Below are 14,191 nucleotides of genomic sequence, written 5' to 3'. Positions count from 1 at the left end.
CCTTTACTGCTCCTGCTCAACATGACTGGAATCTTCTTTGGCAAGGTCTACATCTTGACTGGAGCCCACTGGACCATGCCCTTTTATCAGTCTGATACTGTCTGTCAAACCACTCGCTACTCGAGGTGTGTGTCTGTCTGTCTGCCTTCCTTTCTGTCGGTCTCTACATGCATTGCAAGCTTCTTTGTAGGCCTATGTCTGTTACTCCCCATGAATGTGTGTGTGGGTGTATACACACGCAGCACTTTTTTGGTAAATCTTGATTGGCAGCAGATTTGTTAGGCCTGGTTGTCCCAGCCTACAGCCCCAAATGTTTTATGAATATCCCCAGATCTCTTGGCCTCTCTCTCTTTCTTTTTTTTTTAAAATAAGTATGATTGAATAAAAAGGCCCCAGAATGGCACATGCAAATAAAGGAAACAAGTATTTTCCAAGGCACAATGTTGTTGTTGTTGTTTTAGAACTCATTAACTGTAACTTTATGACGGACGTGCTGTGCTTTGGACATGCTGTGGTAATTGTGACGCGTTTATGCTCTGTGTATTTCTGCCGTAATGTTGGTTTTCCACCTCCTATGTAGAGCAGCGTAAAGCCACTTCCCTACACTTTGTGTCATTCAGAGACCAGAGTCTCAAACGGGGCTCTGTGTCTGCCAGAAGGTCTGAGAGCTACCATATCAGCAGAGCAATCACGTAATTTACAGCAGATTATGGTGCAGGTAGATGATTTTCTGAAATGTAGTGATTGTATTCTTGTAATATCCTAATATCACAACTCCACCAAATCACAGAGAACACATACATTTTGAATGTGCACAAAGTTTTGAACATGAGGAGAAATCTTGCTCAAACACATCTGGAATATTACAGTCCAGGGGTTTATTAATTTATGAAAATTACATGACGTATCATTGAGGTGAGTAACTGTCATATGCACATTTAAGAAGGTTTATTCCCCAACAAAAGACACAAAAGAGGACGGACGCCATCTAACTGATGTCAACATACTGGGGCTGAAATAAACAAACACCAGCTATTAACAATTTGGGCAAGCCAATTGTTGATTTGCATTGCATTAAGTTTATTTAAATGGGTTTGGGCTAAGCACCAAACCTCCTCCAGTCCTAGAAACGCCCCTGATTGGCAGCATGCCAAGCGACGGCGTGCCAGATCGTTAATCAGCGTCCTACTTTGCTCTACTCTGCTTTCCTTTCCTGTGTCTTTGGAGGGGGCACTGACAGGCAAGCTTCCACCTTAGATCACAGACTAACACAAGTACTAATACTCTGACTAGCCCTGCTTCATTCATCTGCCTCTGATGGCATTTTGGAGAGGTTGGGTTTAAGACTGGATCACTGTAATTGGCCCCCATGTCTCCAGAGAACAACAACCACTAAAGCTACTGATAAAAGGACAGAAAAAGAAGAAGTAGAAAAAGAAAAGGAACAAGGAGAAAGTGGACAAATGATGCACACTGATTGGAAGAGCGTGTACATGTGTGCAAGTGGATAGATGGGATTAGCGTCACAGCTGTCACCCTTTGTCATCCCTCCTCCTTTCTTGCCATATCCCTCCACTCCTCCCATCACCTCTATTCCTCCCTCCTCCACTCTGCCTCTCTCTTCCCTCACCTCCACCTCTCCCTCTGTGTTGCTCTTCAAACCCACTTTTCCTCTTTATCTACCCCTTAAATTCCTCACCCACTTCACCCCTCCTTCCTCTATACGTGCTTGTTGTGCCATTCTTCTGACAAAGCAGGCAAGTTAGTGTAATGGCTAATTTAATCCCAATGCTGTTCGTTTAAACATCCTTATTAAGGGCTCAGCGCTTGCTTGGTCTTTAATTTCATCTAGTTTGGCTCTGTTGATGTACACAAATCCTATCTTGCTCTAATTAAGTTTTTTTAAATACATCTTTTACTTAGTGACATGGAAATATCATCCACTCACAGAAAAAGAATGATAATCCAATCTTTCCATCCTCTTCTCACCAGCACTCTTTTCCATCATCTTCATCTTCTCTCTTCTCTGACCTCCCCCCCACTCTCCAAGGTTACCCATCACTCCATTGAGGCATTGCCAACAAAACAGCGGCGTGCAGAGACAGAACTCTTTCAATCAGGTTGCCATTATAGCAAAGCTGCCGAATAAGCATCCTCTTTCTAGTATCTGCATTTTCTTTTGTCTCACATGTACGTCTTAATGCTTGCGTGCAATAGCAGTTCTTTTTGTGTGATACTGAGTAGTGTAAACATTCAGGGAGCTGCGCCACGTGGTGCCGCGGGGGAGGACAGCCTGCATGTTGTGACGAGGACCAGATCCAAGGGTACAGATGGAGAACGGATAGACTCCTAGCAGGGGTGGCTTGCCTCACTCACCATGACTGATAGCATTGTTATTGCACACTTATAATAGCACTATCTCCCAAGTACACTACAGACTGTTCAGTTAGTGCAAAGCAGCCCAGACCAGTCAACCTAATTATAAATATTTGTTTGTCTTGAGTATTATTGGATTTGACACTTCATCAGTCTGCATTTGTCTGTCCACAGCCCATCTGGGTGCCTAAAGGATCTGTTCAGCTTCTTGTTGTGGTATTCTGTCCATCTGTCCTGCTGACTAGCCTTTCCATATGGGCCACTGGTCATGTAATTAACCAGAAACAGGTTCAGCGGTATAGCGGCATTTTTGGTTAGTTTTTGTTGGGAATTTCTATTGTTGACCCTTGATTGGTGTGTTAACTCTGTGCCTCGGTCTGTGTGTAGGTCTGACCACATGGTGCAGGGTAATTTTTCTCCCGTTCTGACACATGGCTCCTCTCTGCCTCCACCCTCTTGCTTCTCCACTTGTCCTCCCCTCCCCTCCCCCCTCTCTTTTATGTTTCAGAGGGAAACCAGCAGGAGGGCGTGGACCTGACTTGTAGAAGAGAGTAAAAGGATTGGGAAGAAAAAAAGTAAAAAGACAAGGGACGTAAAAGGCAAAGTCAAGGCCTCCTGGAAAAGAAACAAAGTCTCGCACTTGCTCTGCACGAGTGTGTGGCTGTGCGTGTGTGGGTGTGTGTACTTGCGTGTGTGTGTGTGTGCCCTCTGTGTGCGTTTTACTGTGCGTGTGTGTGAGCAGGTGGGACTTTGATGGGACAGTGAGCAATGCCTCACACGCAGCGACAGCAGGTTTGCAGTAGGGGGCAGTGCTCCTCTCTCCTACTCCGCCTCCTCCTCCTCCTCTCCCTTGCTGCCCAGCCCAGCCAAGCAGCCATACACATACCCTCCAACTGTGAGTACAGATTTATATTGTACCATTCATAACTGTTGTAACTGAATGCTTCCATGAGGTTCAAAGATCTATTTGTTGTGTTAATTACATTGTTGATTCATCAAAGCACAGCTAATAATGATCTTTTGTCATGATTAAGTAGTGCAAATGAGCAGAATGAACATGTGTTTCTCCTTTAGTAATCTCAATATTCAGGGTTGGATTGCACTATTGTGCTCGAAATACTACACTGTGTGAGGTTTCTTTGGTAAGCGCTCATCTGTGCCTGTGGTGTGTCTAATTACTTTGTAATTGATCCCTTCATACTGCATTGATTAGTCCCACTATTGATCTGGTTTCCTTGGTGCAAACCAGAATATGATTGTGGAGTAATTTAATCAACAATTGAATTACACAACAAAAATCCAGCAAGGTTTTTCCACAATCGCTCTCATTTCTTTCTCCTCCTCCTTGATGTAATATGTGGGCATTAGAAATACAGCTGAGCTTCTTGGCCTGCAGGGAAATTCATCCTCATCTCCTCTGCTGCTGTTGACCTGCCCACAGAGCTCCAATAGAGAAAGAGAGAGAGAGAGAGAGAGAGAGATTAAATATTGTTTTCACCGCTGCTTTTGTTATTTACTCTTTATCTAAGACTACTTACAGTGACTCACAGTCCTTCACCACCCACACAGCTTTCAAAAGTGTGTGTACAAACAAGATATCGCACATATGTGGAGACATTTGCATAACCTCTTAAAGTTGATGAGATGCAGTAAATCTCCCAGTCTTATTCCACAAGGGGGAGGTAACACAGAGGTGAGGCGGCCGAGGAGGATGAAGGAAGGACGATGAGGAGGAGGAAGGATTAGCAGGTCAAAGATATAAAAGGTCAAGGTGTCCCCTGCCTTTCAATTAACGACCCTCTTCCACATCAATGAGAGTCACTAGGGCAGTGATCGGGATCAATAAAGGAGATGCGTTGTGTCAGGGAGGCCGGGGTTAAAAGCCACACCCCATTAAAGGAGACATTGAACTGCTTTATCATCATCATCATAATTGTTGTTAAATTGTCAGTAAATATATCTATCTATCCATCTATCTTTCTTTTAATTCAATTTGTTTTATTGGCGTGAACAAAAAAATGAAATTTCTCTCTCTCAATCTCTCTATCGTCTGTCTGTATGTTAACTATCTTGTTCTCCTTCTTGTTTACTGTAACTAAAATGTTTTTCCTCTCATTGCCTTTTCTCTGGCCACCAATGAGGACTAACAGACCACATAAGTGATCGTAAGTGCTTTTAACTTCATTGACGTCTACCTGTCTTAATGCAGGTGCTGGCAAAGCTTATTGAAAACACTTTCATTACGCCAGAGAGGTTATTTTCCATCCAGCACACACAGTGAAAGTCCTGTGCTGCACTTTAATGAGTCAAGTGTTAGTGTGCAGTTGCAGTGTTACGCTTGCGTGTATGCTTGCATCTGTCTTAGTTATGTGGACGTGTGTTTGTACGTGAGGATGAATGTGTATGATGTATATTGTGAACATGTGTCTTTTCTGTATGTGGGTGTGTGTTCAGCCTCATCGGCTCCCAGTAGGTGAGATCCATGGATGTATTAGGTAGGTGAGATCCCTATACGTAGGGAGGAGAAAGTATGAGCAGGTGCTGTCTGTAACGAGGCAGCAGGGCTTTCAGATCAAACACACAGGGAAATAAAGAGGAGTTAAAGCACTAAGCACCAGCTCCTCTCCTCCTCGTCTGCCAATGGAGCTGCGCCTGCAGCCCATACTTCAATTTGATCAGCTGAGAAAATGGGCTTATTTCCTCTTTCAGTGGGAATTCTTTCATTAAATTCCATCACTCTCCCTATTCGTCTCTTTCTGAATCTACCCCTTGTTTGTTTCCCTTTTTTCTCTCTACCTCTGTGTCCCTTTGCTCTTTGTCTGTTGTTCTCACGCTCTTTCTCTTGGCTGCCCTTCCATATATGTATATCCTCTGTCTGCTCAACTCAGCTCTCCATCTCCATCGCCACGGTCTTGTCATCTACTGCAGCCTCCCCTTCTCCTTCCTGTGTCCTCCTTTACCCATTTACCTACATAATGTAAATTCATTCAGGCTCTGTCTCTTTCCTTTAAAGTCAAATTAAAGACTCTACCAACAAGTATCAAGCTGTGACCTCTATTCCACTGCAAACAGCCAACAGTGTATAGTCACTGAAGCCCTTGGAGAATAAGATTTACATTTCTGTCTACAAGTATTGAAAAACAGAACATAAAAATACGACATGGGCCATAAAGCAAGTGGAAAAAATCAAACATGCTGGTTCAATACAGTATTCACAGCAAATCCCAGCATGTTGGTTTTTATGAGTCTGGTATTGAGGCATTGCTTTATGGCTGTTATGGAAAGTGACGACAGAGAAGGAGAAACCCCTTCTGGCGGTCATTACGTTTTCCTTCCAAATCTCTGCTTCAATTCCTCAGACTTTTTTTAAACACTCTGCCTATCTCTCAGTCTCACAGGGAGCACTGTGTCATATATCTCTTTTATATGAACTCTCCCCCTTACATCATACTATATCAATTTCCTCTCATCTCGACCCATTTTCTCTGCCTGCTCTCTTACTCTCAGTCTTTTCCTCAGCCTACATTTCCTCTTTCTCTGGGGAGTCTTTTTAAGTGATATTGACTGAATATACTTATTGACACCTGTTATAGTAAACTATTAAAATGAATGGTACATCTGTCTATCTATATTCTGTGCTGTTTGCTTAGATGTGTGCGTTTGAACGGGGTGACATACTGTATGTGTTTATGTCATAGCTTGGGTTCTTACAGCCGCATGCAGAAGAAAAGCGGGTCATGTGAAGACTGCAGCACTATTCTGAGTGTGTGTGCATGTCTTTTTAAACCACATAGGTGTGTAATAGCACATGCATGTGTGCTTTTATAGCTGGTGTTTTGACAGCACTAACTCTGTTTTTGGTCCTTACAGTCAAGAGGCCTCCAATGATCATCACACATCCGGAGTCTGTCACCGTCTTCAGTGTTGAAGACCTCGTCATGAGCTGTGAAGCCTCCGGCAACCCTCTACCCATGTTAGTCAGCACACACATACATCCACATAATCACATACAGTCTGAAGATGCTGTATTAGTTATGCAACAGCCTAGCCACTGGTTATCTTTTTAGACAACTGAGAATGACGAGCATCCCTCTCCTTGTTCAGCTGACCTCTACATATTAGTATTACATGAGGGCATGAAGCTTCTGCCAGTCAGAGTTCTCATTTCAACAAGGGATAAATGTCATTAAGCCTGCGAGCAATCTTTTCAGAGTGTCTTAGCTGCACTGAGGTGAAAAACTGCTCCAATTGCCAAGGAAAAGATGCATATTGCAATTACACTGCACAAGCTAATGAGTCCCGCTGGGGCATCTCGTGTACATTTTGCATCAGTTCATTTGTGCCCTCAAATTCAGTGACATCCAAGGACATGTTGTGTGTGTTTAAAATGGCTTTTTCAAAGGCACAGACTTTTTTTTTTTTTTACTTTGTTACTTGAGTGAACACTCTCCCATCAGTGTTAATGATTCTTCTTTTATTTGTATAAGTTTCCGATGGACAAAGGATGGAGAGGAGTTTGACCCAGGCAGTGACCCAGAGCTGAAGGTTTCTGAGCGCCCTGGTTCATTTGCATTCTACACACTCAGTAATACTATGGACAACCTGAAGCAGTACCAAGCCAAATATGTCTGCTATGCATCCAATGAGCTGGGGACAGCCGTCTCTAACGAAGCCACACTCACGACTGATGGTAAGAACACGCTCATAGCTGAATCATCCCAAAGCAGCTGACCAGTTATTGAGACTGAGTCATTACATTTTGATGGTTCATTTGAAATTCCATCATGCTCAGTGAGTATTTGTTGATTTGTTATTTCTGGATTTGCCATCGAAAACAAACCATACCATTTGAAATAGCATCAAACTAATAACAGCTACTCTGAGATGTTTTCAGTTTCACATTAGAGGTGTTACATGTCTTATTAGATGTCAGTATCAGTGTAAGAACACAAGTAAATGCCTTCAAGGTCCAGATTAGAATCAAGCCGTGTTGTTGTTGGTTTTTATCAGCAATATCAGAGCGATTTACAAAGCAGAGCCATCATATAAACCTTTCCTTGCCCTGCTATATTGAGAGCTCATTTATTAGCAGATGTAGGCTCACACAGAGAAGCTCCAAGTACCACCAACCAGAAAATAATTACATTCAATAACATTATAATCAGAAAATTCTCAATTCTGCACATGCACAAGCACACACATGGGCCCCTGGGCAAAAGTAAAGAGTACCTCTGTGTATCCATCCACCTGTGTGTGTGTGACTGGCTCTCTCCTGGGCGACCTCCTTCCTTCACTGTTTCCCTGACAACGGTTTCCCCAGAAACACTCTTGAGTTGATGTCATATGAAGCACCCTTCAGTAGCTCCTGTGGGGTTATCAACAATGGGCAGAGGGGAGGTAGGGAGGAGGAGGAGGAGGAGGAGGAGGGTAAACACATATGACTCACAAATCACGTGATTCTACCTCCGCAAGGCAAAAGACAACCTGGCGTCTTCTCACACGCTGCTCCTCAGATTCTTAAAGTTCCTCAGATAGGGATTTATAAACAATACTCCCTGTCCACTGCATTGTGTGTTTAAGTTTACTACTGATGTGGATTACATTAGAAAATCTTTACATGACACCGATAAATGTTTGCACGTGTGGTTGTCTACATGTTTGTGTACATGTGCGTGTATCTACGCAGCAGACTAAAAGGTGTGTTTTTCCTCACTTGCCTCCCTTTAGTTCCCCCATCCCAGCAGAAAGAAAAAAAGGTGAATGTGAAGTCTGAAGAGGGAAACAGTATCGTTCTGAAGTGTAACCCCCCACCGAGCTCTATGGAGCCTATCATTCACTGGATGGACTGGAGTGAGTACATTATCTTTCCATCTTTCCTTCCATTACATCCTTCCGGCCCACTATCTATCTATCTATCTATCTATCTATCTATCTATCTATCTATCTATCTATCTATCTATCTATCTATCTATCTATCTATCTATCCTTTTGTTGAGGTAGTTGATAATTTATTTCTGAAACAATAACATCCTTCCATGCATTTATCTGTCTGTAGTACCTTTTGTATTCTGAGTAGTGTTCTAGTCTATATATATAGTTATTTATATCTCATCCTATTGTATCTCTAAGCCTCCCTCTTCTATTTCTTCTATTTTATTCTCTTGTTAAACTCCTCATTCTGTCTACCTTGTCTCTTATTTTTCCGCTGCCTCTATCTGTCATCAAATTTCTCGTTCTCTTTCTCATTTCCTCTCTCTGAAGGGCTTCACCATATCCAGCTGAGTGAACGGGTGGTGGTGGGGAAGGATGGCAACCTATACTTTGCCCATCTGACAACTGAAGATAACAGGAATGACTACACCTGCAATGTCCAGTACCTGGCGACACGCACCATTCTGGCAAAGGAACCCATCACTCTGACTGTAAACCCCTGTGAGTCTGGATTAACTGCCTGGCTTACAGTAGACTTGACTGACATGACCTGCACTTCCAGATATTAGTCTAAGAATGCTTTTATTCAGATTTTAAAGCAATAAAGTAATGGGCAATTCATTTAGTTGAACCACCCAACAGACCAACACTGCCATTTTGTCATTTTGGTGAAACAAACCTTAATGATCTAGTTAAGACTGTCTTTGATATCTATATGTTGAAAGATGGGCAGTATGGATTGACAGTGACATCCATCAGTTTTTAAATTCTCAATCAATTCTTACTTTTTAGAAAGAGAAAACAGGTTTAGAACTTCTGTGGCCGCATAGTTAAACCAATGTCAACTCACACCCATGTGGTGGCATGTTGTGCTGACCAAAGCATTACAGTATCCAGAAGACAGTCACAGAGCCGACAGGGGGCCCTTTACTTCCTCAGCCCTGTGGTAATGAGATGCAGCTCACACTGGGATGTGGCTGTCAGCATCTGTGGCCCAAGTAGAGGTCAAAAAGATGAGCACATGTTAACAAGAGACCTCTATGCGTGTGTGCGTGTGTGTGTGTTTTTGTGTGTGTGTGTGTGTGTGTGTGTGTGTCTGTGTGTGTGTGGGTGGGTGTGTGTGGAAAATCTGTACAATGATGTGTTGTTAAAAAAAGCTAAAGTCCGCATGATTCCACACACTGTATCTGTGTGGGTCAGAGTCTCTAGTAGCTGCTGTGTCAGCAGCACAGCAATTTGAAAATTACCCATAAATATGTATGAATCCTTCTATCCGTCTTTGTGTTTCCACCTCTCTTTCTCCAGCCAACTCTGTGCTGCGGAACAGGAGGCCCCACATGATGAGACCTACTGGAAGCCACAGCACTTACCATGCTCTCAGGGGCCAGACTGTGGAGCTTGAGTGCATTGCCCAAGGCCTGTGAGTGTGTGTGTGCCCCCATCAATCTGAAAACTTGAGTTGCACCCTTCAACCAATCTTACCTGCCTCGCATCAATCTCTCTCCCTTCCTTCTACCTCTCTCTGATCCATGTGTCCCTTCCTCGCTTGCATCCCTCCATCCACATCCTTTCCATTCCTCTTATACCTCTTCCTCTCCTCCTTAGTCCAACTCCCCAAGTTTCGTGGCTGAGGAAGGACGGCGAGATGTCTGAATCTCGGACCATTAAAGAAATGTTTAACCGCCGCCTGCGAATCAGTAATATCTCAGAGAGTGACGGGGGCGAGTACCAGTGTATAGCTGAGAACTCCCAAGGGAAGGCCACACACACTTACACTGTGGCTGTGGAAGGTATGTCACGCATGCATTGTCCGCTCGAGCACGCGCATAGACGCACACACACACACACACAAGTATTGTAAATTTACAAAATTATGGTAACTACAATAATCCAGATTCACAGTTGATCACATTACTGTGTCTGTATTTGTTAGGTTAAACCAGGTGCCTGTTACATAACCTGCTTCACGATTAGCAACAAATGCAAAATCATTATCTGTCACCTGTTACGAGATAAATTAATTCTTCACCTTTGTTCTTAGATGAAACAAAGTATTCAAGCTATTTAGGATAACAAAGTTCTCTCGTTTACAAGACGTCTTCCAGCTAATCCTGCCTTGTACTGACCAAAGTTGGAGAAAAAGTTATCTAGCTAATGTGATCTTACCTAGCCACTGCAACTCCCAACAAAGATACTAAAGAAGGGAGATGTCTCACTCTGTAGCTTAAACAAGTGAGATGCCTCACTCTGTAGCTAAAACAAAGACCCAAACACACAGGGTGAAAAGAGAAGCTGCAACAATGTGCAGTACAACAAAAATATGTTTAAAAAAAAAAATGAAACCATGTAAACCTTTTCTGGTACAACCTCAAAATACAATTATGAACCTGAAAGTTAGTATAATATGAGCGCTTTAACTAACTAAAATCAATGGCGTGCCCATTTTAATTCCAATAAAACAGTTTGGTGATCAGTTCCTTCATTTTGAGAGAGCTTGACAGCTTGTATGGTGTGACCTATCAATCTCAAACAAACTCACGGAGTACTGTCTTGTGTAAAGGTTTGGTACTGTGTAACTTAAGAATGTACTGTATGTTTTGATTGAAATATTCTTTCTCTTGTAGCGGCTCCATACTGGATCAAGGAGCCACTCAGTCAGTTATATGCCCCAGGTGAGACTGTCAGGCTAGACTGCCTGGCAGACGGCATCCCCTCTCCTACCATCAGCTGGACGATCAATGGGATCCCCCTCTCAGGTCAGTGCATACAACCAACTACAAATACATACCTCAACACACAACTTTGGGCACTGTGCATGTCCTGACTGTCTGTTTTTGTAACAGAAACCGACAAGGACTCCAGACGTTCGCTAACAGCAAGTGGATCTCTAATCCTAAAGGATGTCAACTTTGGAGACACTGCCATCTACCAGTGCCAGGCCTCCAACAAGCATGGAACCATTCTCATCAACACCAATGTCTACGTCATTGGTAAATGATTGATTTCTTACTTATTAAACAGGGTTGTGTGAGCGTATGTGTGTATGTGTGTATAGGTCTGTTTGTCTCTCATTTCTCTTTGTGTGTGTTGTTACAGAGCTGCCTCCCCAGATCCTTACTGAGGATGGGAATACATACATAGTTCCAGAGGGCAAGAAGGCTTTACTGGAGTGTGAAACCTTTGGCTCTCCTAAACCCAAAGTCATATGGTGAGGCACATAGCCACCTTACTTGTCGTTTGAAGCACTTTGTAAACTCTGTTTTCAAAGGATGCTATCAAAATAAAGTTGTTGTTATTATTATTTTTGTAATTATGAGTGTTACTATTGTTATTATTATTGATGATAATTTCCATTGTGTTCTATTGCATTGTATATTGTAATGTATTCTAGTCTGTTTTTATTTTAACAAATTTCGCAGAGATATTATTGTGTAGGTAACTCTACACATGCATACATTAACAGCGAAATATTGTTACATCTGGACTGCGAAAAATGTCAGTGTGGCAGGCATCCAACTAGGCTTTTGTTCTTATTGGTGAATTTATTATCCCATGCGGTAACTCATGAAGTAAATAGTGTATTTCTTACTGTGCGTGCCAAGTTTCTAATGTGTGTTGTGTGTCTTCTCCAGGGAGAGCAGCAGCACCTCCTCCCTTCTGGCAGATCCCAGAATGAACCCGCTCACCAACGGAGTGCTTGAGATCTTTAATGTCACCCACGATGATTCGGGCTTCTACACCTGCTCTGTACAGAACACCAACTTGTCTGTCACTGTTGAACTGGAAGTGCTCAGTGAGTAAAAACACACCCACACACACACACACACACACACACACACAAACCTACCAACACACACACACACACACACATGGCAGTGATTTAATTGCACCTCACAAAGCTTTGTGTGTCTGCTTTCTCCAGACAGAACAGTGATCCTGTCACCTCCACAGGATCTGAAGGTGCAGCGTGGAAACACAACAATCTTCACTTGCCTGGCCCTCGTTGACCCTAAACTCGGCTCTCCACAAATTCAGTGGAGAAAAAACGATAAAAAGATATTTGACTCCCACAGTAATGAAAAGTAAGACTAAAGACTACAAATTGGAGAACTGACAATAATGAGGATGTAAGAAATTATAGACAGGATGATTATTATATTGTTTTGTTTGTTTAGTTGGTTTAAGCCTAATCAGGAACACACTATATTCATTACATTTCTTTTCCCCATGTAATAGTGTTCGTCTGTATTATTCTGTTATATTTCCTGTTATATTAAAAAACACACAAATACATGACTTACAACTGTAATGTTGTGAAAACATTAGTAGGAAAAGGGAGAAATGATATTAAATAAAGAGAGGTAGTTATTAAAAACATAAAAATAGGAGAAAGATGACGATAACAATTAGGACCATATTTCTTCAGATACACAGTTGATGGACCAGAGCTGAAAATAACTAATGTGGAAGAAGATGATGAGGCTGTGTACACATGTCAGGTCATCACTAAGCTTGACATGGCTGAAGCCAGTGGCACTCTCACCATATGGGGTAAGATCACTGATCATATACTGTATGATGTTCAGTCATTTTATGTTTCCTACATGTTAAAAGACAAGCAGTGTGCAGGCAGTTAATTATATTATTGTTGTCCCCCTCAGATAGTCCAGACCCTCCTGTCCACCTCCAGATCACTAACCCTAAGCATCGTTCAGTCACCCTCAGCTGGACTCCTGGAGATGACCACAACAGCCCTGTGCTAGGTTTAGTACAAACAAACACACACCGACACACATACTCACACTTAGACACAGACACACACATCTGTCTCGTTTGTCCTCAGTTTTTCTTCTCTTGTGACAAAACACCGACTCACACGCACATGCACAAAAATATGTAAACAAAACTTTTCATCTTGTATAACTCCAATACTCAGAGCAACAAATCCATATAATTTATCTGCCTCTGGCAAAATAAAAAAGATTTTTAAAGCTCAAAGTGTCTCAGCATGAATGAGTTAATTGATGTTCCCATTGTTTCCTTATTGTTTACATCCTGTCTTTCTTCATCCCTCTTTGACTCTTTCTTTTCTCTCTGCAGAGTATGTGGTTGAGTTTGAGGACCAAGGTTCGAAGGAGAGAGGTTGGGAAGAGCTGAAGAGAGTAACGGGAAAGAAGGAGCGTGTTAGCCTATCTCTGTGGCCCTATATGTCCTACCGTTTCCGGGTCATTGCCATCAATTATGTGGGAAAGAGCAACCCTAGCAGGCCATCTGAAATCCACAACACACCTGCTGAAGGTTAGAGTCAATGTTTTGTAACCAGAATTTTTCAATCTCAAACTGAACCCAGAATAACACTACTATGCACTTTTTTCTCTTCAATCACAGCTCCAGACAATAACCCAGAAGATGTTAGGAGTGTGTCCGAAGACCCAGACACTCTGGTCATCACCTGGGAGGTACGTTTGTTATCTAAATGTATTAACTACCTGAAGCAGTATTCAACAAAATTTAAAATGTTGTGCATTATTGGTTGCTGTTTCTATCACTGCAGGAAATGGACAAACGTAACTTCAATGGGCCTGACTTCAAGTATCGGGTGTTCTGGAGGCGAGTGGTGGGCAGTGGGCCCAACTGGCACACCAACTACACAACCACATCTCCATTCACAGTCAATGACATTGGCAACTTTTCTGCATTCGAGATCAAAGTTCAGGCTGTCAATGGAAAAGGGGACGGACCTGAGCCAGACCCAGTCATTGGCTACTCAGGAGAAAATGGTAACATATATTTAAAAAAAAAAAGTTGCAAAACAGTTTTTCCACAGGTTTGTTTTACTTAGAATATTTCGACTTGGTATTCTTTCTTACCTATCGCCCCTACT

The 14,191-nt window shown here is 42.4% G+C and overlaps 1 protein-coding gene across 4 annotated transcripts in view; it reads left to right on the top strand.

The window, feature by feature from the left end:
- The window catches only part of l1cama (L1 cell adhesion molecule, paralog a), a 39,311-nt gene that overhangs the window by 19,453 nt on the left and 5,667 nt on the right, over positions 1 to 14,191 (top strand). For 2 of the 4 annotated variants that reach the window (XM_034876990.1, XM_034876988.1), the window contains exons 2-19: positions 2,885 to 3,271; positions 4,527 to 4,541; positions 6,247 to 6,349; positions 6,864 to 7,066; positions 8,104 to 8,226; positions 8,638 to 8,808; positions 9,613 to 9,727; positions 9,913 to 10,097; positions 10,932 to 11,063; positions 11,151 to 11,297; positions 11,404 to 11,515; positions 11,940 to 12,100; positions 12,230 to 12,389; positions 12,734 to 12,858; positions 12,969 to 13,070; positions 13,408 to 13,605; positions 13,696 to 13,766; positions 13,862 to 14,087. In XM_034876990.1, coding sequence (XP_034732881.1) covers positions 3,145 to 3,271; positions 4,527 to 4,541; positions 6,247 to 6,349; positions 6,864 to 7,066; positions 8,104 to 8,226; positions 8,638 to 8,808; positions 9,613 to 9,727; positions 9,913 to 10,097; positions 10,932 to 11,063; positions 11,151 to 11,297; positions 11,404 to 11,515; positions 11,940 to 12,100; positions 12,230 to 12,389; positions 12,734 to 12,858; positions 12,969 to 13,070; positions 13,408 to 13,605; positions 13,696 to 13,766; positions 13,862 to 14,087 — 2,476 coding nt within the window. In that variant the 5' untranslated portion in view covers positions 2,885 to 3,144. The remainder of the gene's footprint in view (positions 1 to 2,884; positions 3,272 to 4,526; positions 4,542 to 6,246; positions 6,350 to 6,863; positions 7,067 to 8,103; positions 8,227 to 8,637; positions 8,809 to 9,612; positions 9,728 to 9,912; positions 10,098 to 10,931; positions 11,064 to 11,150; positions 11,298 to 11,403; positions 11,516 to 11,939; positions 12,101 to 12,229; positions 12,390 to 12,733; positions 12,859 to 12,968; positions 13,071 to 13,407; positions 13,606 to 13,695; positions 13,767 to 13,861; positions 14,088 to 14,191) is intronic. The other 2 variants (XM_034876987.1, XM_034876989.1) reach the window with 2 other exon arrangements.

The sequence above is a fragment of the Etheostoma cragini genome, chromosome 7 (genome assembly GCF_013103735.1).
Source record: "Etheostoma cragini isolate CJK2018 chromosome 7, CSU_Ecrag_1.0, whole genome shotgun sequence".
NCBI classification, from domain to species: Eukaryota; Metazoa; Chordata; class Actinopteri; order Perciformes; family Percidae; genus Etheostoma; species Etheostoma cragini.
The sequence above is the reverse complement of the archived record's forward strand: the minus strand, read 5'-3'. Positions and strand labels throughout refer to the sequence as shown.